Source organism: Gadus chalcogrammus, chromosome 5, assembly GCF_026213295.1.
Source record: "Gadus chalcogrammus isolate NIFS_2021 chromosome 5, NIFS_Gcha_1.0, whole genome shotgun sequence".
NCBI classification, from domain to species: domain Eukaryota; kingdom Metazoa; phylum Chordata; class Actinopteri; order Gadiformes; family Gadidae; genus Gadus; species Gadus chalcogrammus.
In genome coordinates this window covers 14,590,445-14,617,519 of record NC_079416.1, presented here as the reverse complement: position 1 = coordinate 14,617,519, position 27,075 = coordinate 14,590,445, and the positions used below count along the sequence as shown (strand labels likewise).

General features: G+C 48.6%; 1 protein-coding gene across 2 annotated transcripts in view; it reads right to left on the bottom strand.

Annotated features, from left to right (window-relative positions):
- Nucleotides 1-26,451, bottom strand: part of mboat2a (membrane bound O-acyltransferase domain containing 2a) — a 34,878-nt gene extending 8,427 nt beyond the window's left edge. The window contains exons 1-7 of one of the 2 annotated variants that reach the window (XM_056590388.1): nt 25,878-26,451; nt 11,118-11,263; nt 8,986-9,063; nt 5,217-5,312; nt 4,682-4,737; nt 2,461-2,515; nt 1-13 (exon numbers count right to left, since the gene is read on the bottom strand). The exon at nt 1-13 is cut by the window's left edge and continues 171 nt beyond it. In XM_056590388.1, coding sequence (XP_056446363.1) covers nt 1-13; nt 2,461-2,515; nt 4,682-4,737; nt 5,217-5,312; nt 8,986-9,063; nt 11,118-11,263; nt 25,878-25,961 — 528 coding nt within the window. In that variant the 5' untranslated portion in view covers nt 25,962-26,451. The other variant, XM_056590389.1, reaches the window with a different exon arrangement.
- Nucleotides 26,452-27,075: the final 624 nt, after the last annotated feature.

Genomic DNA, 27,075 nt, shown 5'->3' with positions numbered 1-27,075 from the left:
GCTGGGCATCCGCCTGAGAGCACAGTGGAGCACAGACACAAGAGGCTGATACATGACACACACACACACACACACACAGTGGAGTACAGACACAGGAGGCTGATACATGACACACACACACACACACACACACACACACACACACACACACACACACACACACACACAGAGGAGCACAGACACAGGAGGCTAATACATGACACACACACACACACACACACACACACACACACACACACACACACACACACACACACACACACAGAGGAGCACAGACACAGGAGGCTGATACATGACACACACACACACAGTGGAGCACAGACACAGGAGGCTGATACATGACAGACACACAGTGGAGCACAGACACAGGAGGCTGATACATGACACACACACACACAGTGGAGCACAGACACAAGAGGCTTATACATGACAAAAACACACACAAACAGCGGAGCACAGACACAGGAGGCGGATACATGACACAAACACAAACACACAGCGGAGCACAGACACAGGAGGCTGATACATGACACACACACACACAGTGGAGCACAGACACAGGAGGCTGATACGTGACACACACACAGCGGAGCACAGACACAGTTTTTACACAGTCCAAATATGCCCGTCTTATGCACGCCTTTCCCGGCATGGCATTGCCGCTCGTTTACACTGCTCGAGGTAAATTGCCGGCTTGAGCTCGCACCCCAATTTACCCTCCCGGATCCTTCACACATTGGCGATATATTTTGTATGTAAATGCAATTAGACGGCTCCGCGATTCCAGGGGCGGGACTTGAGTAGAGGTGTTGATGCGTTGTCCAGACAGAGACAACGCAGCAATATTAACGTGAGTAGTTCTAACTGGAGAGACAGTGAAATATGGGAGAGAAGAAGATGCAGTCGCATTAAACGACGGGGAAAGATGGTGCGAACTACGAGAAAGACGCAGAGGGAGCTTTCCTTAAGAGGCTTTTGTCGGGATAAAAAACAAGTGGTCAGCAAAATAAAGAATATGTTGTTGTTATTTTGCACTTGTAAATAGTTAATCGCAGTTTTACACTACACTGAGATGTAAACTGCACTCAGATGTATACTCATTCTTGCATGCAAGTCTCTTTAATCATAAATAAATAAAAACATTCTTAAGAGGTCTACTCTCCGTGCGCAGCCCTGCCTTCTCCAGTGAACAAAGAGACGGCTCCGTGTAGACGGGGGATATTACCCCCTTGGGATATTACCCCCTTGGGGTAATATCCCCTCGCGTGCCAAGCCGCTGATACATGACACACACACTGATACCATGGCAACACACGGACCACCACACAGAGGAAAATCTCTTGTTTATCATCATAACATGTAATTCCATTCAATTAAATGCATTTGTATTGCCCTTAATCACAGGTACAGTCTCAAAGGGCTTGTATTAATAAAACATACCATGTGGAATCATTTGCAAGTCCAAAGGGACGCATTTTGACAATCCTAATTTCTTGCAACATGCCCTGATCAGTTATATGCGGTTGTATTCCCCTTTATCGTGTTGATGAGGTAGCAGTGTTAAGCTAGTTAGCCTGAGTGCCTTTACTGAGGCTGTGGCGTACACTCTGGAGCTCATCACGCCTGCCGGACCCTGGGACCCTGGAGACCAGCAGCCTCCCTCATTTCCTGCCGCACTGTGCTACTGAACTCTCACGCAGGGCCAGGACTCTCGTGGGGATGGCTTCTCTTTCTCTAACTGCTGTGACCCTTTCCAGCGGATCGCGCCCAGGGTCCTAGTGCCCCACGGCTATGTGCTCAGGCCGGGGTAATAAGCGGACACTCCCAGCGGTTGTCAGGTGATGGTCAGCCGTGCTCATCACCTGACAACCATTCGGCTTTTGGCTTTCCGCCTTCATTAGTGAGAGCAGCTGTTGACATGCACCGCTGCCATGGTAACGGAGCAAACACAGCTGGACTACAACCGTCTCTCCTTCAGTCTCTAATCCTTAATGTGTATTTAACTTTTTGTATATTTTTACGAGGAGCGGCCTTTGGTTTCTTCCCATTGGCGGTTGCCACCGTTATCGCCGAGTTAGGTCTCAGGGCCCCCCGTACACTACGCGAGCGCTGCCTGCACCGATGGCAAAACGGGTCCCAAACCGAGGTCAAACCGGATCCCGGACTGAGGCTTGAACTGCAGCCGGAACCAGGACTACACCGGGGCCACACCCGGGCCCGAGCCGGATAAAATAAACCATTGCCCTCCGGACTCTATGGTGGGCAGCAGAAACGTGTGTCTTGAGACCCCCAGAACCACACAACAATCACACAACCCCCCCCCCCCCCCCCCCCCCCCCGCCCCCCACGGCCGGTCTGTTGCATTATGGGTAGGAGACAGGGGGCAGATTTCGATACATTTTGTTTTAGAGCTACAACAGTCTGCTGGTGTAGTTAAAAACACATACCTGAGTCACATACCTGACAGCTAGGTATTTCTGACTGGGCTTGAGTTGGTCCTCTCGCTTGGCCAGACCTAGACAGAGAGACAGGCAGAAAGACAGGCAGAGAGAGACAGAGTGCTAAGTAATAAAACATCAGGGGTTCCTGCGAGTGTACTACTCTAGGTGTCTCTGTTTGCATAGGGCCTGAGTATTAGGACGACAATGATCAGCTCATCTGAACATCAACGACTCCCTCAAACATACACACTCAAACTCGTGTGAGAAAAGCCTCTTAGTTTGGAGAAGACTTGAAAAGCTCTAAAGCTTTAACACGCCGTATTCACACCCTACTCCGATGACTCAGTGATGGTTACAGCTATGTTCCAGTATATGAGCTACAACTCAGGGCTGGTATATTCACCATTTATTACTACGTAAGCAGTAGACACTCATCAGTGAAACCAATGTCAGAGAGACTCACACCTTTTAGCATAATAATTGCATGCACAATTTAATTTCAAACTCCTTATGCAGCGTATTGTAGAAGTGAATAGTTGGCTTAGGGGTAAATGGTCATTACTGAGCGTCAGGTCTCTGTATGAATGGGCGCTTGGTTCCAGGAGCACATCGCTCGCTGCTTATTCTTTCTGAGCAGAGAATGTGATTTAGAGCAAGTGGCTAAATCTCCTTCTGGCCCAGGAGCCAGCCTCATTGGTCACTATCAAGTGTGTGTGTGTGTGTGTGTGTGTGTGTGTGTGTGTGTGTGTGTGTGTGTGTGTGTGTGTGTGTGTGTGTGTGTGTGTGTGTGTGTGTGTGTGTGTGTGTGTGTGTGTGTGTGTGTGTGTGTGTGTGTGTGTGTGTGTATACGTGTGTGTGTGTGTGTGTGTGTGTGTATTTGTGCGTGTTCCTGTTTATGTCTCACTAATCCTTCTGTAATGTGATAGTGCATACATTAAGTACATACATATCAGACGGTGTATTGTTGGGCATCAATCAATGGGTGATTGTGATTCAGAGAATGAGGGCGTGTCCCAGCAGCCTCCCCCCTCCCCTCTCGGGGAGCGCTGCCCCTTTAAGAGGAGTGGCAGGATAAAATAAAGTAATGGGAACGATGGGACACGACTGGATCACGTGTCCATGTCATTCGATTGGGCAGATCCTCGTCACAACACTAGTAGCCCTTCTCAAAGTAGTCACCAAAGTGGACGTTGTTGGTGTCTTTGCAGAGACATGGTCAACAAGAGTTTAAACAAGCAGACCTAGAGGGGCAACATAGGGCTGGCAACTGCCCTACCCTAATTACACTAGGGGTAGATACACTACGGTACATTAGGGGTAGTTACACTAGGGTAGATACACTACGGTACATTAGGGGTAGTTACACTAGGGTAGATACACTACAGTACACTAGGGGTAGTTACACTAGGGTAGATACACTACGGTACATTAGGGGTAGTTACACTAGGGTAGATACACTACGGTACATTAGGGGTAGTTACACTAGGGTAGATACACTACGGTACATTAGGGGTAGTTACACTAGGGTAGATACACTACGGTACATTAGGGGTAGTTACACTAGGGTAGATACACTACGGTACATTAGGGGTAGTTACACTAGGGTAGATACACTACGGTACATTAGGGGTAGTTACACTAGGGTAGATACACTACGGTACATTAGGGGTAGTTACACTAGGGTAGATACACTACGGTAGTTACACTGACTAGGGGTAGTTACAGTAGGGGTACATACACTACGGTGCATTAGGGGCAGTTACACTAGGGGTAGTTACACTAGGGGTAGATACACTAGGGGTAGTTACACTACAGTACATTAGGAATAGTTACTCTAGGGGTAGATACACTACAGTACATTAGGGGTAGTTACACTGCAGTACACTAGGGGTAGTTACTCTAGGGGTAGATACACTACAGTACACTAGGGGTAGTGACACTAGGGGTAGATACACTACAGTACACTAGGGGTAGTGACACTAGGGGTAGATACACTACAGTACATTAGGAGTAGTTACTCTAGGGGTAGATACACTACGGTACATTAGGGGTAGTTAAACTAGGGGTAGTTAGAGTAGGGGGCAGGGATGTTTTAGGCCAGGTCTTCGTCTCAACCTTTCTGTCGTCTTCTTAACTGAAACAACTTGCGTACTAACCACAGCAGCAGGTTAGTAGGTCAAACGTTAAACCACATGAGTGCCAGACACTTGGGGGACTTAAGACGCGTGCGGGAGGCTCACCATCGTGGATTTCAAACGCAAGGCTGGTGATCTTCTGAGTGATGACCATCATGGGCCTAGGACAGAAACACAGAGCATGTCAATTAATTATTATAACTGATGAACACCCCAACCATCAAATGAACATCATAAACGGTTCTCTGAAGTCTGATCCAGCTCCTGATATATACTAGTATCCTAAACCCAGATCCTCACTCAAGTGATGACTAGGAGGAAACAGAATGGCCGGACCTTTACAGTACGATAGTTGTGTTTCCTATGATCCAATCTATTCTGCGGTGGAAGGACCTGGGGTCTCGCTCCACACAGTTCTAATTTGGCTCAGAAGGAGTTTGGTGCTGCATCTGGTTGCTGGGCAACGGCTGGCCATGCACCCCTAACCCCCGGGATGGGGGCTCCATCTTACTCAGTCTGCCAGGAGAAAGTTGGTCAGTATGAATGTGCCTTTAGACTGTGTGATGTGTTTACCCAGCTTAAATAGTATCACAGTACTACGTAGAGCTACAAGAACACAAGACCGGCAGGACCTGCTCACCCCGTGAAGTCTGCAGAGTACATGCCGTAGTCGAAGACGTAGACCCGCGTTATCTGACAGAAGCTGAGGTAGCCCAGTGCCGTCACGAAGCAGTACCTGGGGAGAGGGAAGAGAACGGAGCGGGGGGATGAGTACGGCCCCCTCAAGAGGCCATCCGTTATCTGCGGCATAAAGCCTGGACACGTGAGTATGTTGGTTAGTGTGTGATCGTCTGAACGTAGGGGCTGTTGTGAGCGAGCAAGGGAGCGACACGATGTGACAGTGAGCAAAGTCCTGAACCCGGATCCGAGTTTGTCTGAGAGAATGTCTGCCATGTCGTTGTTGTGTGTCTCCTCATTCCTCCCCCCCGGCCCCCTCATCTCTCAGAGAACAGGCCGGGGCCTCTTCTGCTGTCGAACAAAAGGGCCCCTGGTGTCGGCAGCTGGCCGGTGCTGGCGGCCCCTGAGGAGCGAGAGGCGGGAAGGGGGCCGGTCGTCTGCCAGACCAGAAGGAGGGCCAAAGGACGCCAGAGTGTCTCTGTCAGGAGACGAGAGGGAGAGGATGGGGGAGTAGAGAGGGAGACTGAGGGGGAGGGGATTGGGAGAGGATGGGGAGACGGCGGGGAGACGGTGGGGAGACGATGGGGAGACAGAGGGGAGATCGGACCGTTGGGTCCTGATGCTAGCACTCACTGCTAGCATCCCTCCGAGGGCAGGCAGCCACCGGAGGGGCTTGTGGGGGCCGAAGCACAGCAGATAGCTGGGCTGTCTCCGGGACTGGAGAGAGAATGAATGAATGGATGCATTTTATTCTCAACGCATGGGTTTGACTTTCAATGGTTTTATAGAACCCACAGAATAGTCCAGTCAGGCCAGCGTCAATTTGCTGAATTGAGTGTGTGTTTGTGTGTGTGTATATCTGTGTGTATATCTGAATGTCAAGCCCCTGTTACTCTCTCATGACAACAATAAATAAGAATTTCTGTAATAGCCTAAAATGTTGTGTGCTCCTTAACGAAAAATCCAAGAGTTTTCAGACGCCAGAGGTCGCTCTCGCCGAGCTCCGAGCGAGTAGGGAACATCTGGTAACAGCTGCACGCCACTTCGACAGCCGTGGAATTCTGCTCCAGCGCCCTGTTAGCTCAACGCTGTGAGCTGTGAGCTGAATGTGGGCTGTAAGGGGAGTGGGCTGCTCAGTCTCCTCATGCCCAACCTCCATGAGGCTCCTGCTTACTTTTATATACTCAGGGGTGTCTGCCTGTCTGTCTGTCTGTCTGTCTGTGTTTGTGTGTGATCTTCCTGTAGTATTATTATTGCATTTAAAGCTACCGCCTGCTGAAGTCTGCCTGTACACGTACATACGTATGTACATACGTATGTATGTACGTACTTGGGTCGTAACTGTCATCTTCAATTCAAGCAGGGATGTGGTGGCCTCACATGGAGCCTGCCGCTAAATTAGGTCAGAGGTCAGGCTGTGGGAGAGTTTTTTGCAGACAGGAGGCAAGGTAGAGGTAAATATTGGTTTGTGTAAATAGCAAATATCATACTACTAGTCATACTAACGCCAACCTTTCTAGAATAGCCTGTTCCCTGTCCATGTTTCCACCCACGGGCCACCCCCCCCCCCCACCCACAGGGGCCTTTCCCCCAACCACAAGGGCCCACCCCGCCCACTCTCAGCCACAGGGAGGCACGGCAGAGGAACAAGGACAACGGGATAAAAGTGTGAGAACGAGTGAGAAAGAGGGAGGATTGAAGCTCCCCGTATGAAAGACACGAAACCTGACCCGGGCCGCGGAACAAAGACCTCACGTTTACCTCCAGCCCCACCGGCCCATACCGTTCAGCATAAACAAAACACTCAGCAAATCACTCACCACCCTGGTACTGTGGAAAGGTAAAGGTAAAGCACACACACCTGGACTAGTGTGTGTGTGTGTGTGCGTGTGTGTGTGTGTGTGTGTGTGTGTGTGTGTGTGTGTGTGTGTGTGTGTGTGTGTGTGTGTGTGTGTGTGTGTGTGTGTGTGTACAGGGGTGTGCGCACGTTCTATGGTACTGAATTACAACAAGCAAGTTGCATCAACGCCATTAGGATTGATATGTACATAGCCTGGGCTCTCCATGATGTAGAGAACAGGTAACAGTAAAGACACACTGAAACATGTTGAGCCCTTATTGAGCAGCACATCATCGTTCCAGGTCAAAGGTCAGCTGTACACTGGAACTTATGCCCTCGCAGCGCCCACAAGTTACACCGCCCACAAATTACAAGTTACAACGACTACAAGGTTTTACCGCCCAAAAACACAGCTCACAAGGTACAGCGCCCACAAGTTACACTCCTTACAAGTTGCATCACTACAAGGTACACCGCCCACAAGTTACACTCCTTACAAGTTGCATCACTACAAGGTACACCACCCACAAGTTACACTCCTTACAAGTTACAAGTTCCAACACATACAAGTTACACCGCCCAAAGGATAGCTCACTAGGTACACCGCCCACAAGTTACACTGCCTACAAGGTACACCACCCACAAGGTACACCGCCCACAAGGTACACAGGACAGAATGCCCGGGACCATTTTCAGTGTTAAGCTGTCGAGGTCACTGCGACCCCAGCCCTGACCTCTGACCCTGACGTGGTTGTAAGGTCAAGCTTTCCAGGTCCACATGACCCCTTCCCTGACCTCTGAATGACCCTGACGTTGTTAGGGGGGGTCAAGCCCTATACATCAGGTAATGGCGGTCCTTTAGGGACGCTCCTCCTAACGACTCTACTCTTTAATCAGCGTGAAGCCTTGGATCCCTGAATAGACTGTGGGGGTTGGCATTGTGCTAATGCCCTACAAGGCCACACAGAGGTCAGAAACATGCTAGCTGGCTGTGTATGACGTGGGTCGCTGAACACTTTGAATGTTTACTTTATTTCTGAGCCCAGTAGAATTGCTTCTGAATAATGAATAATTGATGGCGCTACTTTGGAGCGTTTTGCCCTGAGGGCAGCTTTCCATGTTTACACCTGCTCATCTAACGAATACAGCCTGTGTGGGTGGGTGTGCATGTGGGTGTGTGTTTGTATACGCATGTGCATGCACAGGTCCGTGCTGCTCGTGTGTGCGTGAGGGCGGTCTAGTCGTGGTCACAGATAGATGTCTGGGGGGGGGGGGGACTTCGGCAGCGAATCGTTGGCTCTGTGACTCAGCCTGTCCTCAGACCGCCACAACACTCGTTGTGTTGGTTCAAGGACAGGAAGACGGCCCCGCGGCTCCCTTGGTCGCCGCGGAGACGGCCTGGCTGCACCGCATCTCCGGCCGGTGCTGAGCCCTCAGCGGTGGGGGGGGGGGGGGGGGGGGGGGCTGCATGCCCTGGGTGCTGTTGGCTGCGTGCGCTGGATGTAAAGCAGGAACCCCAGGCTCGGCCCCTCGTTCCACAGTGGTCATGTGACCTATAAATCACCTCTCTCCCTCGCTCTATTTTGGGCCTTTGGAGCGTCCCGAGCTAACGACTCTTAACAATGCTTGGTGGAAATAAATAAACATCAGACACATTAAGGACACGATTCTTCTATGCCTCACAGAACGCCTCCCTGGTTCTGCCATTAAAAGTATAGCGTGATCATCTCTTGTAATGCTAAACCTCTGCTACACGACTACTGGGTATTTACCTACTTGTGACGGTTTAGTCTGAGAGCCGCAGGCACTAACTACTTTGCATGGCATTTACATGCCCTCTTACATGTATTCCAGGCCCTCTTACTTGTGCATGTGTTCCAGGCCCTCTTACTTGTGCATGTGTTCCAGGCTGGCGAAGACCATGATGCTGTAGGACAGACCGGTCTGCACCAGGAAGTGGAGGGCGTACCTGGGAGGGAAGAAGACGAAGAGATATTTGAATAACAGCCACATGATTGGTTGTCTGGTGGTCAGGGTGTGTACCAGGGTGACCTCCATCCGAAAGGTTCCGGGTTTGACCGCCCACATTTAGGCACCCTTGAGCAACACAACTAATCGCCAACATCGCTGTCACTTTGAATAAAAGCATTTGCTTGGTGTCTAAATAGCAATAAAGTAAGTGGTTCAGTCAGTGAGAATTCTGTCGCTTTATTGGCTGAGAGACCCTCAGCTCCATGAGGTCATAACTGTGGTATCCTATGAGCAGCCTAGCAAAGGTCCTGCCAGTCAGAGCACAGATTCCAGCAGCCCTGTGTGTGCTTCGTCTCTTTAGTCAGTTACACCGCATCTAGGAGGCATGCGGTCACCTGGGTCCGTGCAAGCCTTCCAACTCTGCTCTCTAGGCCTCTCTCTCTCTCTCTTTCCCTCTCGCTCTCTCTGCGTGTTTGTCTCTTTCTCTCCCTCTCTCTCCATGTTTGTCTCTTCCCCCCCTCTCTCGCTCTCTCTACATACTTGGGCCTAGGCTGTGTGGTGTGGTCTTATACCAATCTTCAGACAGAGGGGAGTGAAGGGGAGGGAAGGCATGGGAAGGGGAAGGGAGGGGAGGGGAGGGGAGGGGAGGGGAGCTGAGCTGAGCTGAGGGAAGGGAAGGGGCCGCAGTGTGTTAGCTGGATCTAGGTTCAGGGTGCAGACTGTGGGGCAGGGCGGGCTGGGGTGTAGGGATAGAGGGGCCAAGGGCAGAGGGGTTGTCATGATGAAGAGCAGGAATGAGGGGAAAGAAGGCCGGCTAGTTCAGACATGAACAGTAGAGCGAATGGAAGAGATTGTAATAATGTTCATAGAATGAGAGAGACGAGTGGACCAATGAAGAGAGTAGATGTATGACTCATCCCATAGCATAACCTCAAAACTTTTATTTTGAACGTTTGAAAAGGATTTCCTTGACACAAGCCCAGTTTGTGTCAGGCTGCTGATGGGAGATGAGGAGAACAGTGATGGTTCTCTCTGGGGGGGTTTGGTGTGATCTGTGTTCACATGGGATGTCAACATAAACACCTGGCTAAGGGCCCCTTTAGGCCCCTGGAGTCAGAGAGAGAGAGAGAGAGAGTGTGATCAGCTGGTCTCATCCCAGTCAGTGTAGCAAATAACACGATGATAGGACAACAGACGAAATGGGGATAAGTGATCCAGCGACTCAAGTTACAGACAGCGGCAAATCCGCTCTGACCTAATAAAGCATTCCCATCGATCTGTGGGCAGGAGATGATATCACGCACAAACACTTTGAGAGGCCCTTTATCAGTTTACGGTAGCTTGTACCATTACAGGCAATGCCTCTTCAACTGGATATCAATTACCTTCCCGTTATCACAAGTACTTTGGAAGGGTTATCACAGGATGATGATGAAGTGATTAGGGGTGAGGTGAACACGGGGGGGGGGGAGGAGGTGAGGGGAAGAGGAGGAGCCTGGCAGAGTACACAGCACACCTGTGTCCCAGTACACAGGTGTGCATCAGTGAACCAGAAGAGTGTTTTGAATGAACAGGACATGACCTCCCTCCTAATGGTTCTTCATGCTGAAACCATCACATGACCACCACGGGACAGTGGCAACACACATCTACACCATCATGTTTGTAGATCTGCTGGAGCGACCCCTTCTGCTCCGCTGGGCGGTAGTTTATCGGATGTGGAAGTGCAGGAGCAGTTTGACGTGTCCCAAATAAATAAACAAGTCAAATACATCATGGGCTGGTATGCAAAACATCAGCCCATTCAAATTCAAATTCTGGGTTCTCCTGACTACAGGTGACTGTCTGTGTGTCTGTCTGTTTGTCTGTGTGTCTGTGTGTCTGCGTGTGTGCGTGCGTGCGTTTCTCCTGACTAACTGTGTGTGAGACAGGATGAGGGCACAGTGCCAATCCTTTCTGAACATTCATGGATCCAACGGGGGTAAACGTGTAAAAGGTCAACCATTAGTTCACTATAACCAGGGGGACGTCGCGCGGCTGGGGTGGACTCACCAGCCGAAGCAGAAGAGGGCCAGGTAGAAGCCCAGCAAGGTGGCCACCACATGGCGGATGAAGGGGCTGGTCTTGCTGGGGTGGAGGTAGAGACGGAACCACACGGCCGTCAGCAGGGCGAACAGCTGGCTCACCACGAAGTTCACCTGCAGCACAGAAGGGGGAGGAGTGTTACTGGAGGACGGGATGGGCCTATCGGAGGGTGAACCTCTGGCTCAGCAACAAGTCCACCTGCAGCAGGTACAGAGGGATGGGAGGAGGACTACTGGCAGACGTATCGGCCTATCAGGAGCTGATAGGCGAGTAGGCGACACAATGCAGGATGTGGGGCGGGTCAAAATAGAGTTGATTCATATCAGGAGAAAGTTGGTCAAGGGTGAGCGATAGAGAGAAGGTGAATGAGAGGGAGAGCCCACCTATTGGCTACTGCAAGGCCAATCTGAGGGAGTGTCCCTGAATAAAAAGACTCTCCCTTAATTATTATTATTTTGCGATAAACTATCGCAGGGAATGAGATTAGCTCTGACTAATGGATAAGTGTGGGTCCGCAATCTTGATAATGACAGCCTTACAACATCAGTAAAAAACAACGCCACGCAGTGAGACTAAAGGAATTCACTCCGCCTCTTTCTAGGGCGGGGACACGTGGGAGTGAACAGGACTCACGCGTCATCACCCAGCCGTGCCGCGGGGGGTGACGGTGCCCCGGCGAAGGAAGTGGTTATGTGTGGCCAGTATCTTTGGAAACACATTATCCACATTATCCTCATCGCAACCGTAGTGAGCCAAAAGGGTTTCCACGCTGCTTCCCCTCATGAACCAGTGGTGGGGCAGCATCACACTGGGTAACTGGCTCCACTGTATCAGCCAGTGACATAGATTCTCTTTTTTCAGCTTTCATTACAAGTCGGGCACCCCAAATGCTATTGGTTTTATTTAAAAATATGTATATGATAAGGCGCTGCACCCCCTCAGTGTTTACATTGACAGAGAATATTGATGGAAAATACTGACTGCAAAGAACGCTGACGATCCAGTAGGAGGCCCTTCCCTTCCCTGGTCTCTCCAACGGAGTCCCATGGAGAGTTAAGGAATACAACAAGGGACTGAATGATAAACCCTACCTGGTAGACCGTGCAGAACGGTGAGTTAGGCAGAGGCCTAATGAAACCCAGATGCTCGGACGGATACAAATTCCAGGGTGAAAACAGTGTTTGTGCGAACGCTAACGACCCGAAGAACTCTGGCTGGTGCACACGGTGCACTTCTTGCTATCGCTCGTTATGCGGTGTCGTTATATCACCGTATGAGGACATGTGACGCACCAGAACCCAACTGGAACCAGTAACCTCTATGCACACACACATCAGCACTGTGCACGTCAGCACCGTGCACATCATGGCCGTTCACATCAGGGCCGTGCACATCAGCAGCGGGCACATTAGCACCGTGCACATCAGCACGTGCACATCAGCACGTGCACATCAGCACTTGCACATCAGCACGGTGCACATCAGCACGTGCACATCAGCACGGTGCACACGTACATCAGCACCCCGCACGTCAGCGCTGTGCACACCAGCTCCATGCACCGTGCACCGTGCACCGTGCAACATGCACCACACACACACACACACACACATCGGCACAGTGCACACACACATCAGCATCGTGCACACACACATCAGCACCGTGCACACACACATCAGCACCATGCACACACACACACACATCAGCACAGTGCACACACACATCAGCATTGTGCACACACACATCAGCACCGTGCACACACACATCAGCACCGTGCACACACACATCAGCACCGTGCACACACACATCAGCACCGTGCACACAGTCTGCTTTGTAAACATTGTGGGGGAAACATGAAACAGGAAGTATTTTCCACAAGGGTGACGGCGGGTCACATGGAGAGGACGGGGCCGGAGTCACGTGCAGGAGATACTTTCGGCTCATGGGCCAGCAGCACATTCATGACTCGTCTTCACACTGATTCTACTGTTGCTACGGTTTCTTTCCATTGCTGTCATCGTTCTCAATGTTAGGTGATTCATATTGTTGTAGTGCGTCTCCTGAAATATAGTATTCAAATTCATGTTTTAATAAGTGCATTATCCCGTGAAAATAGGAATTGTTGTGTTTTTGTGGTCCGAATTTTAACATGTCTATCCTACTTGTCAGCTAAATAACTAAGAAAACGATCAATTTGGAGAAGCTACTGCCACCTTACAGGTCACCGTAGCTTCTCCTTCGTCACATGAAAGGAAGCGAGGGGGGGGTATGCCAGTTAATCCTACATTCTGCACCTTTAAATTAAAAGGAGCGCCAACTTCACGTCATAATCCAACCTACACGTTAAAGTGGCATTGCTGGGCATTCAAATGCTTCCCATGATTATTTGATGGCATGCTTAGCAAGGCATGGGGGCAGAAGCCACAAGCAGTAGTTTGCTAACTCAGGACGAGCTTGGGAACTGATCCACACCCAGCTGAATGCAGATCGCTAAACACTACGTTATCGATTAGCATATTCTGACATGAGTCGTCTCTACAGTTAAAAGGGATACAGCATTCCTTTCAGATCGCATTTCTGCTGTAACTATCCTCATACCAAATCGTCCTGGCTCGCTGTTCACTTAGCATCCTTCTGGCGGGTGTGAGGTTCCTCAAAGGGGAATCTGGGCATCATTCGACAGTAATGGCTGAGAGAGGCAGGCATGCCTGGGCAGCACCCTGCCAGTGAGGGTATAAAAGAAAACTGCCGGGTCTTTCATACTCAAAGTAAAAAAATGTTAAGTACATAGATATTATTTGTCTATCTAAACTATTTCATTTTCATACATAATAACCCTTTCATTAAACATCCTTTCATGTGTGTAGCCCCGAGCTGTTGAAAATGCTAACTAGCATTGTTTTTATCCGATTGAATCACTGGTAAGCTTAGCGCCTGCCCTGCGGTGAGGTGGGTTGTGTCCTATTATGTGGGTGGCAGGGCTTCCTGAAGGAAGGACTTTCAGAAGCCCTGCTTCAAGGGCGTGTCCGCGAGACGCTGCATTGTTTGAGGGACAAGAGGTCAAGTAGAATATATCTGGAGAGAGAGATTGTGTGTGCGTATGTGTGCTGCCACAGCCGCTCACTTTAGGTACAGACGAGAGGAAAGATAAGCGACCAACACCACAGAAAAACCACACGGAGGAAACTCTCACACCGCCATAACCATGAATGCACATTATTATGTATATAGAGAGAAGCTCTCGCCATTATGAAAACACACACACACACACACACACACACACACACACACACACACACACACACACACACACACACACACACACACACACACACATACATACATACATACATACACTAAACTTCTGGCTGCCTTCCCTCGCTGTGTACTGTGTCAAATGAGCTGAAAGAACCATTATGAAGCACATTAATTGCTTCAGAAGGGGTGAGAAACTCCACCTCACCATGCAGCCCGTCTGCACAAGGGGATGGAGAGGAGTATCTCTACAGCGTACTGGCACTCGAGAAAATGGTATGAAAGACACAAGACCAAAGAGAGATGGTCTCCTTTTATTTCTTATAAACATGATCTGATATAAAGTATGGAGACCAAAACAGAACATGAAAATTGTTTGAAAGCTAGAAATTGGAAAAATGAATTCATCAGAAAAACTACGATCGATCTATATATACACAGACACACATCATATAAAACTGTAAGCAGGGTAGGTTAACGATTATACCCTGCAGGGCGGCTAAGCTAGAGGCCTTGTGCCAGCCAGTGATGGCACCGGCTTTAAGAAGCAAGACCAACAAACAGACAGGTAGGACAGACAGACAGGCAGGGAGGGCAGACAGACAGGCCAGTGAGGAGAAGCTTGGAGGAGGTCATTATCCAGTGGTTGCAGTGGAAGTCAGAGATTAGCTTTTCTTCCTTCCTCCTCATTTATGGATCCCTGTAGAGGTGGAGGAAGCAAGGGTGCGTGTGTGTGTGTGTGTGTGTGTGTGTGTGTGTGTGTGTGTGTGTGTGTGTGTGTGTGTGTGTGTGTGTGTGTGTGTGTGTGTGTGTGTGTGTGTGTGTGTGTGTGTTGATCCTGACAATCCTATCCTCTGTAGAAGGTGCAACTCTCACTTTACATATGTGCAAGTGGGACACATACTAAACATAGAGCAGTAAAACACAGACCTTCTGCACCTTTTGATGTAACAATATTGACCATTTCCCGAGTCCATATGCATCGTGTGCATAGGGACTGATATCTGGGCTAACTGGTTCCTGGAGCAGCATCAGAGCGCTCAGACAGCCCACATGTTGATTGAAGGTGAAGCGGAGGTGAAAGTGCAGCGATGGATCAGAGATAAGTCTGAGGGGAAGGAATGAAACCCAGTTTCGTTTTCTATCTCCACCACATCCTCATGGCTGTGCCAGCAGCGAGCGTTGTTTCTGTCAGCTGCTCTGTTCCGCATCGCTTCGAGATAAATTGAACTGCAGCGTGCGCGTGGTGATGTGCACACACACTAACACACACATACACACACACAAACACACTCTCACACAAACAAACAAACACACACACGCAAAGACAAAGAGGAAGCGAGAGAGAGATCAATAAAGCGTTTCACAATAATAAAGTAACGCTCAGTCTCAAGATCTGAACACAAAAATATTCACCCGTGAATATCTGAAATATTCCGAATGTTTTGCCGCATGACATCGATGATAGTATGGATAACTCTAATAATATTGGGGAAAATGTTGGCTGTGAGCATGGGAACAGCCTGCAAGCACACCGGTACGACTCTCGGTCCCGTCTTGTGCAGATCTAAACACTCCTGACAGGAGTCAGCATGTTGGGAGACGTTTGTCCCCAAGCACGGAGGTGGAGCTCACAGGGTTTAGAGAGGAACCAGAGGGGGGGAGAAGGGAGTGAGAGAGAGAGAGCGGGAGGGAGGGATACAAATGGAGGATGAATTCAGGGTTGGCTTAGCTCAGGAGGTGTTATCGAAAGGTTGCTAGTTAAATCCCCAGCTCCTCCTAGCTGATGATGTGTCCCTGAGCAAGACACTTAACCCTAACTGCTCCTGACGAGCTGGCTGTCGCCTTGCATGTTTGACTCTGCCGTCGGTGTGTCAATGTGTGTATTGACTGATGTAAGTCACTTTGGATAAAAGCGTCTGCTAAATGTCCTAATTGTAATTTAATATAGAGAATGTAATTCTGCAAGGAAGTTTAATCATTTGCTAGATCAGTTAAATAGAGAGTATGTTGTCGCTCTGTGCTCTTTGGCTTCAGCCTAGGAACACAAAGTACAGCGTTGATCTTAATGATCAGGGGGTGCAAATGTGGCTCAGGAGATAGATAGGGTTGGCCCTGGCCGGTAACCAGAAGTTTAATCATTCCCCGGCTCCTCCTAGCTGAGGGGCGAGGTGTCACTGAGCCTAACTGCTCCCGACGATATATTAGATTTTATACAATGGGGGACCTAAATCCAGCGATCTGATTGGTTCCCAACTGTTGTATAATTAGCGTATACACAACTGCTATGACGCCCGATCATTTTGTGAAAGTTTGCATATCACTCCGCGCCTGGAAGTAGAAACAGTTACAAAGTAAAACATATGTTGGATGATGGAGAGCGTGTAAATGTTGTTACTCCGGGAGTGAGCAAGGCGATGGAGAGACTAACAAAAGCTTAGGCACACGGCGAGTGAACTGCTCCATAGGATAAATTGCCGGCGAACCGCTCTATCGGAGCCTTCTCTCGGAGGGACGCTAAAGTGTGTTGCATAGCGACCGTCGATGCATAGCGGCAGCCAGGAGGGACTACTTTTTTGTATTCTTTAATAAAAACGGCTATTTTGACTTTCTTGGTTTCTTTTTAAATGTAGTGTGTCTATGACTTTCGTTTCGCCATAACAGTAACCATTGTATAAAAGCAATAGATCACTTCAGTCAGTGGCATGTGCTCATTATACCACTGTGAAGGGGGTCGCCGGCCCTCCGCTGCGCGTCGGGGCCGGACAACGCCCCTTAACAGTGGTATAATGAGCACATACCACAGCCTGGCGTGATCTATTGCTTAAATATACAGTCCATTTATACATTTTATCTGTTAAATAAAGAGTATGGTGTTCCGGCCTGGTCATATAATGTACAGCGATGATCTTAATGATAAGAGACTTAGAGACAGAACAGCTAAAGGAACAACAGCTAAAGGGACAAAATCCGAGGTGTCACTTCTTTACATATTTACAATTTGTTGCTTGTTTTGGGATGACCTTTTTTTGTCCCCCCGTTGACACATGAACATCGAAAGAGCCCCATGCCTCCACTGTATAAAATTAGGCTTCACAAAATGACAAAAACACAAGCAGACACACACACACAGGTCAAGTGTTCAAATTGAAACGGCCTCGTGGTTCTCCTCCATCCTCTCTCTCTCCGCCGCATCTCAGATCCCCGCCAGGCCCCGAGGCAGACCAGCTATAAATAGCCCCCCAGTCACCGAGGCCCAGAAGGCTGGCGACCCCGCCGGGACAGACCCGGGTTCTCCTCCTCCACCCCCCGTCCCCCTGCCCCCGCTAAAGAGAACCTTCTAACCTACAACACCTCTTCACCTCTGACAGAAGAGCAGACGGGCTCGAGGTTCAATGAGTCCCTCGGTGAGAGAGATCCTCGCCACACCGTCAGGGTGGTCCGGTACAGACCCTCACGCATCTCAGCACCCGCTGGCCTCAGGCCAGGAGGGCGGCGCTGGTTCAACTATGTGTTTCCATAGCGACGGCTGTTTGGTCCGGTCACAAGTGGCAGAGGGGTGAGATTAAGTGCCTTGTTTACATATTATACTAAGTTGTTTCAAACAAAGTCAAGTCAACCAAACGACACAAACACACACACACACACACACACACACACACACACACACACACACACACACACACACACACACACACACACACACACACACACACACACACACACACACACACACACACACGTGACCCAACCAACCCCCGAAATCCCTTCCTTAATCATAACTTGCTGGTCCAGTCGTGGTCAGTTCGCCAGTGCTTGGAGAGACAAAAGACACAGTGTGTGATAACCCTTATACTACCAAACACACACACACACACACACACACACACACACACACACACACACTGTGATTACCCGTCTTCCAAAGAAAGTACGGTACGTCAAATTGAATATTGATGGACATTTCCATGGTGCTGCTGCTAGCAGGGATTCTCGATCTCTCAGAGCTGCTATGCAGACAGCAGAGAGAGACAGAGAGGAGACACAGCCAGAGATTATTCTCCCCACATTCTTGGCAGGCAGAATGTTTGCCTCACCCTGTTCCACAGAGTCGTTGGAGAACCTTGTCTCACCCAGCATGGGCCCTGCATGGGTCCAAACATGCATCACATTACAATAATTCATAAATAAATAAATAAATGCTCTGTGACCCTGGAGCACCATTACACTATATCCAGAACACCCCAAAAGGGAAGCGTTTTGTTCAGCTCCAGAAGGTGGGTTTGACATGTAAATGATTAACTAATAAACCGTTTTTCAGTTTTGTTCATTTGTCGAATAGATGCATAATGGAGGACATGAGCTAGCAATCACAGAGTTGGATGGCTGCCTTATTGATTTTACCATGACCAGGATGAATCGCCCATTTTCTGAATAGTTCCTCAGAAGAAACCAATTAAGTTTGATCTGAGCAAACCAAAGGCAAGTCAGAAATTAAATTCTAACAGCAGATCAGCTTTGCCAAAAGAAAACTTGCCAGAAAAAAACCTCAACATGAAAAATTAGGCCTTTCCAATTCACATCAGCATATACGTCCCATCTGATATGCATGCATCTGATATCAAGTATGCATGGTTTAAGTATGCATGGTTTAAGTATACATGGTTTAAGTATGCATGGTTTAAGTTGACATGGTTTAAGTATACATGGTTTAAGGATGCATGGCTTAAATACGCTTGTTTTAAGTATGCATGGTTTTATTCACAGCCAACACTTCACAGCCGACACTGTCAACTTCTGTCAAATGATTTTGAAAGGATCTCCGCTTATAGCATCAAATGTTTCCTCTAATTTATTATTCAGTCCTTACAGCTAAAAGCAGCAGCCAATGCAAAGCAATCCAAAACAAACACTCCTGTTACTGTCAGAATGACACACACACACACACACACACACCTTTATTGAAGGTCAGAGGCATCATGGAACTGAGTGAGGTAAGGGGGGGGGGGGGGAGAGCGGGGTTTGAGGACCATGCAGCGAGCCTTGTGCCCCCCCCCCCCCTGGTTCTACCAGGCAGGGAGAAGGCCGGCCGGGGTTACATAACCCCGTCCACTCACTGACATTTGTGGGCTGAGGGGAAACGTTCTGCATTTGTTTTGATTGTCCCCCATGCTAGAGATATGTATCCAACGGCAACGGCCATGCTCCCAGAGGGGGTTGTGCTTTAAGGCCGACCGCTCTGCAGACCTCCTGCTGGGACATAGAGCAGGGGGGGGGGGGGGGGGGGGGGGCACAGTGCACTTTGTGTTTATCAAGCTTTTAATATGTATTATGAAATCTTTTTTTTGTATTTTCAAAAGAGATGAGAAGGTTTGAAGTGTCTATACATTCACTGGTTCAGTTTCAGGCAAAGCACATGAATGGATTTATTGAACAGGGTGACAACTGATTATTTTGGAAAGGAGGTGACGCTCAAATACATAAACAAATATAAAGAACTATTAATATTGCCTAAAAGTGAATACTCAAATTCAAAACTAAAATCCTAATAAAAGGCTTGCCTCTCAGTCTAAATGTGATTCGGCTCAGTTTCTTCATGAGATACAGAGTTCCTGAAACACTCGTCTTTAAAACGATAAAGAGGATTTCCTCTCAATCTCCAAATCAACCCAATTTGACTGAGAAGCATCTCAGTTGTGCCTCGATTGGCGTCCGGGCGGAGCTCGCTCCCCGAAGCACACACTGGTTATGAGACGCCTTGGTTAGTGATAAGAAAGCCCTTCATGATTCAGCAATGACATTAAAGCAATGAATTCTTAGGGCAATATATTTGCAGAATGACCTTATGAGGGGCAGGTTATGCTTAATGGTAATCCAAAATACTTTGAGTGATGTTTTGATGCTACTAAGCTGTAGTGGGGGTAATATGTTTTTCTGAGTGGTGTTTTCCTTTTGATACAGATTTGCTTTTAATATGATACATTCATGTGTCAATCTATGTTCTACTCCTAAAACCGTATTAAGCTGTAAAATACATCAGCTTAATACTCATTCATTCGTATTCTCACACTAAAAGGGGTTCACAGAGCCCACACCCACTTTATAAAAATCCCGTGTGTCCTACATGCATATTGAATGCATCCCCATGATCACTGAGTTGAATTACAGATGGAGTTCACCCTAGGTAGCAGGTCCTCGCCCGGTCGTAGCCTCAAACCTGTTTCAAAGCTGTTCAACACCTGCTTGAACTTCATGGAAAGTATAATTGTATGATCTTCAACAATGGATTGTTTTGTGAATTGATAATGCTAAAAAACTGAAAGCGTTCATTTTTACAAGCTATACACCAAATGCTCCCATAGAAAGATGGCAGGATTAGGGAGCATTTTTAAGTGCTTATTATAAAGAGTTTCAGGGAGTCTCACAAATCCGATTAAGATCTAAAGTCTGATGTCTGAAATTTGAGATAAATTTTAATGTGAATATCCACCATCTTCTTTCTAACAGTGTAACATTATGTATCCAGGGGAAATAAAGTGAACAAGTTCCTTATTACAGTAGAAGCCTTCTTTAGGTCAACACTCTAGCCACGTTCACATTGACCGGCGAATAGAGATCAAATAACCATTGGCTTCGAGCAAACAAAGACCGGGCCAACCTTTGAGCTTCATCATTATTTACTCTTGCTCAATTCATTTTACGCTGGTGCGCACAAACACACACACACACACACACACACACACACACACACACACACACACACACACACACGCACACACACACACACACGCACACACACACACACACGGACACAGACACAGATAGCGTTGAGCGGTCCGTGAGTCACCCAGCGACTTCCCGGGAGAAATCACACATGCCTCGTGTTGCCTTCGCGCTGAGGTGCGGGCGACAGCCTGCGACACTTCATTAGAGGAGAGGCAGCAGGAAGAGGAATCAATTGCATGGAAGAAGACTCCCCAGAGAGCAGCCAATTAAACCGGGCACGGAGGGAAGGAGGGCTCCACGCAGAGCCGAGAGGCCCAAAACCAGAAGCCCCAGGGCCCCAGAATCAGAGACCCCGGGGCCCAAGCTCCAGGGACTCGAACAGGGAACCAACAAAGATGCCTGACGCAAATCAAAAGCCGCCAACATGGACATGACAGCAGCAGCGTCCCCATCAACCAAATGTGGAATCACCATCACAAGTTGTGGAAGTCATTCCAACCACAGCACAGCAACACATGGCCCAATCGTTCCTCTCACGGGGGCAGTGGAACGATTTCAGGGTTTTCAACTCCGTAATCCTTAGATTGAGCATCAAGTTTCCGATTTCACAGCAAGTCGCTTTTGATGAAAGCTTTCATTAACATAACATTAAGTAACAGTAATAGCGCTCATAGGGCGTTGAAGACATGGGGAAAGAGGCCTTCGAAGACATCCTCATGTCCCCTAACCGTGGCCCAGTGGCCCACAATGGGAACCACCTTATCACGAAATGAAACGTGTGCATAGAAAAGGCTGGGCCGGAGCTTTCACACTTCTGGTCCGTGTTAGCGAGCGCTCTGGGTGGATGTGCTGGGGGACATTTCACTGGAAGCAGAAGAGAGTGGGCGCCCTCGCCCCCTCCCGACAGCGTACTGAGGGTTCAGCATCACTGCAGGACAATAGGGCTGGGAGGGGGGTGGGGATAAAACAAGAGCTTGGTTGTTGTCACCATAAAAGACGTGGAGGAAAATTGGGATCCAATATGTCACACACACAGTGGAGTGATTGTTGGAGTGAGCCGGACCCTGCATATTTTGTGACCACAGGATGCGACGCAGCAATCTAAAGTGCGTGTGCGTGTGCATGTGTGTGCGTGCGCGTGCATGTGCCTAATGTCCCCAGAACACCATTCTTTGAAGCTCTGAACAAAAGCTCAGCTTACACAAGCCGGGATTACAGCCACTACTTCTTGAGGACATTGTCATACACGTTAGAAAGTGGGTAAGAAAGGGCATCTGGTCGAAATAAAAATCCTCATTGGTTTTGGTTCGAGCCAACACAAAGACTATTTGGTTTCAACAAACGACTCTTTCCTTTTCAATTAGCGGGGCCCTCCCCATCGTCACACTTGGATATCGTGCAATAACACAACGGTTGTTTTCACAGCCAGCGGGAAAACATTGGTTGAACAAAACACTCAGCTTTGCCTTTTCTTGAAGCACTCTAATGGCAGGGCACATCACTGCGGCCTCTGCTTGCTAAAAACAAATCAGAAGGGCAGGTGGACATCGTTACAAAAAAACACTGGATGATCCTGCCACTTACTTCATGCAAACACCATCAGTGTTTACCTCAAGGGTTCTGAGTGCCAGTCTCCCCAGCAGAGACAGTGGCTCTGCTGAGGAGACGAGAGGAGACGAGAGGAGACGAGAGGAGACGAGAGGAGACGAGAGGAGACGAGAGGAGATGAGAGGAGACGAGAGGAGACGAGAGGAGATGAGAGGAGATGAGAGGAGACGAGAGGAGACGAGAGGAGACGAGAGGAGACGAGAGGAGATGAGAGGAGATGAGAGGAGATGAGAGGAGACGAGAGGAGATGAGAGGAGACGAGAGGAGATGAGAGGAGACGAGAGGAGATGAGAGGAGATGAGAGGAGACTGGACGTCTATTGTACAGCAGGACAGGAGGAGGCACAATGACAGGAATGTGCCCGAAGAATGAATGGCGTCCCAGCTTCCCTTGGGGATAGAGAGACACAGAGAGACAGAGAGAGATATAGAGACACAGAGACATAGAGAGAGACTGAGAGAAGGACAGAGCGACACACAGAGAGACATAAAGAGAGACACAGAGACATCGAGAGCGACAGAAAGACACATAGAGAAACACAAAGAGAAACAGCGACAGAGAGACATAAGGAGAAAGAGAGAGCTAGAGAGACAAACAGAGACAGAGACCGGGAGACATACAGAGAGACATAAATAAAGAAAGAGACATGTAGAGAGCTATAGAGACATAGAGAGAGACATAAAAAGAGCTAGAGAGACAAACAGAGAGACATACAAAGAGAGAGAGAGACAGGGAGACATACAAAGAGACATAAAGAGTCATACAGAGCGCTGGAGAGACAAAGATAGAGACAGAGAGACAGGTAGACATACAGAGAGGCATAAATAAAGAAAGAGACATAGAGAGAGCTATAGAGCCATAGAGAGAGACATATAGAGAGGCGGAAAGGGAAGACAGTTTGAGCTCAGATTTCGACCCCCACCCCCTCCAACACAGCAGGCCAGCGTGATGAACACCTGCATATGTGTGACAACACCCACGTTGTCAACATTACACAGAGGAGATCAAGTATGAAGGTTGAAGAATGAGGCCTAACACGATGGAGTTCATTATAACAATGTTATAAATAAATTGGATATCTCAATCAAATTCAATGCTCAATCCATTTGCATTGAAGAATACATTTGTCACAAAGGTTATCAAGAGGGTGGAAGGGTTAGAGGGTGAGAGTGTGAGAAGGTGAGAGGGGTAGAGGGTGAGGAGGGATGAATGAGGAAGCCAAACGCTGCAGGCTGTAGGAGACATCCGGCCCAGAGAGGAGAACATACTAGTCAAACAACATGGTGTCATGCAATCAATCAAGTGTCCCAGTCAGGAACACAGTTAGGAGTTAAAGACTTCACTGGAACCAACGTTCATTCATCACCACATCTGAAGAACATACACGTCACACAAGGAAGCTCACACGAGACTTTGTGCGCACACACACACACACACACACACACACACACAGTCCCTCACTGCAGGGGAGGGGGGGAGGGGGAGTACAGCTGACAGGTGACAAGGGGACAGGTGAACCACAGACCACGTGATTAAGGGCGAGGCAAAAAGACCAGATCTCATTCATGGTCTCAGTTGTTATCTCAACAGAGAGGTTTGAAATAACAACTGCCAGCCACTGCATGTAAAAAGTGTTTGTGTGTGTGTGTGTGTGTGTGTGTGTGTGTGTGTGTGTGTGTGTGTGTGTGTGTGTGTGTGTGTGTGTGTGTGTGTGTGTGTGTGTGTGTGTGTGTGTGTGTGTGTGTGTGCGTGCTTCATTCCAGGGGGAAAGGTGTAAGGGTGAGTCAGAACTCATCTCTATCGTTTCACGGTAGGAGGCGCCAGCATCAAGGATAAGAAACACCCTGGTCGGAAGGGAAGTGTTGGTTGGGCTTCGAGGGTGTGTTGGTGTTGAGCGTAGACAGAGAGTGTGTGTGTGTGAGGTTTCCCTGAAACGGGTGAAACTCAGCAGCCAGTTGGGTGGATGACATCACCACATAACATAGTGCTTACATACGTTGCTTTCAGTGTTCCTCATTCGAGACGGTTTTGGTCTTAAACCCGTAATTAGGGACTGCTGGTGTGTTTCTGCACACCAGCATATTTTTTTAGTTAATATAATTTGTGTTTGAAATTGTAAATAATTATACTTGAAGAAAATATTTTTGTTTTGAGAATTTTAGACCAATAGACCAAGTTTATATTGGTCATTACGACCAATAGAAACTGTGGTCACTATTTGGCAAAAGAGGAACGACTTTCGATGAATGTTATGATGATGATGGTTAGTCAGGAAAAAAACTGTTGACTGCCTACTTTTTTGTGCGTGTATGTGTGTACGTGTCTGTGTGTGAGAGTGAGCGAGTAAGAGAGAAGCATCCGCCTTAAACGCGTGCTATAACCCGTCATACGCTGTACAACAAATCCCGTTTCGGGAAATCAACGTGTATAAAGAAACGTCCGCTGAACCACACCTTGTTGTTACACAATTCAGCACGGCTACGTCACTACTCGGGATGAGAAGTTGCGGTTCCTTCTGTATTCATCCAACACGGGGATGTGCAGACAGACAGCCCTTTCGCCTCCCCCGGTTCATCATTAACTCTCCGTACGTGCGCACACACACACACTCTCACAAACACACATACACACTGGTATAGCCTATACGTTGCTTTGATCAAATCTTCGATAAATGGATAACATCGTCCGCAAAAAAGATCAAAATGAGTCATCATCCGTGATTAGGCCTACAGTTTGTTATTCGTTCAGAGGCGGTAAACTTCCAGCAGAACCCTGCTCTCTACAAGTTATCTAACGTGGGTAGTGCGGCTGGGAAGCAAACGGGATTCTACGGTCTCGTCCCCGCTTAAGGTGTCTTGTGGACATGAAGGTTATTAAGGGATGGCCATAACACGACCCAGAAGAGGCCGAACCGATGAAGCGATGCGCACTTCAGTTCAGGAGAACCCGAAAAGGAAAGCAAGATGACGGTTGCAGCTCGCTGCTCGCTTCGTCTAACCAGCGGTCATTTCTGTTCTGCGCATCTTCACGTCCACCCGATCGGAAACCATCAAAACACTAAAGATGGACCTCCAAAGGGTCTGACCCCAGACCTCCTCCCGGGCCGAGAGGAGCCACCCTGGTCCTGAGGTGGAGGCTTACCTGGTCCAGCGGGAGGTTGATGATGTCGCTGATGGGCTGCAGCATCGTGGACCCGGTGCAGGATGAGAGGGTCTGCGTCGCCATGGCTGCCCGGTCCCCCTGGATGTCCCTGGACTGGTCTCTCTCCTCCCGGACTGGTCTCGGACGGACTGGTCTCGGACGGACTGGTTTCAGACGGACTGGTCTCCTCCCGGACAGGTCTCAGCAGCTCTCCTCCCGGACTGGTCACAGGCGGATTGGTTTCAACGGCTCTCCTCCCGGATTGGTCGCAGGGTCTCTCCTCCCGGAATGGTCTCAGACGGACTTGTCTCAGGCGGACTGGTCTCCCGGACTGGTCTCTGACTGACTGGTTTCAGACGGACTGGTGTTCTGGCTGTGTGAGCTCTGCTTGGTTCGTGCGCCAGAGAACCGTGTGGGCGGGAAAACAACAGGTCCGGCCTTGGTGTTTTCGTCCAATCAGAGAGGAGAAAGTGAAATCCCGCAACCAATTGTGTCCATGGTGGGTTTTGATTTGCGGTTTTCAAAAGCCAATTACAGCTGATGGACGGGAGCTCTTCGTACCATTTAGCGAAGTGTCACCAAAAGAATGCGTTTGAGACACGTAGGGCCTGTTAACCAGGATGCATTATGGGATTTGGTGTTGGTGATGCTCCATGGCGAGAGGAGGGTTGAAGTACTTTAAAATCCTAAATCAGCTAAATATACCGGATTTATCCTGTTTATGAGACTTACTTTTGCACAAAACGTAACCGGTTCTTATTATGTTGTTTGGACACGTTATCTATGTTTTCTCTCCAGGAGGTTTTTTGCATGTATTGTCCTAGGCAGGCGCGGATCTGTAATATATTGCATAATGTTTACATATTTTTATAGAAAATAACGTTTTTATTCTATAAATTGATATTTTGTTTTTATATGTGATATACTGTATATTAAAGACCAGCGCTTGGTCTTTAGTGCGTGAGCGCCCTCTAGAGGTTGCATTTGTTTTCCATCACCGCTGGTCTAAAGCAGCTGTTCTCAAATGGGGCTACCCACCCCTAGGGTACTTTGGAGTACTGTAGGGGGCTACACATGTAGAAGAAGTTTGAGAAGTTTAAACTGGTCCAAAGAATCAAGAACACCAGCTGCGCCTGATTCAAGTCATGCTGCAGGGACGCGGGAAGTGGGGGTGCTTAGGGTGCTGCAGCATCCCCCC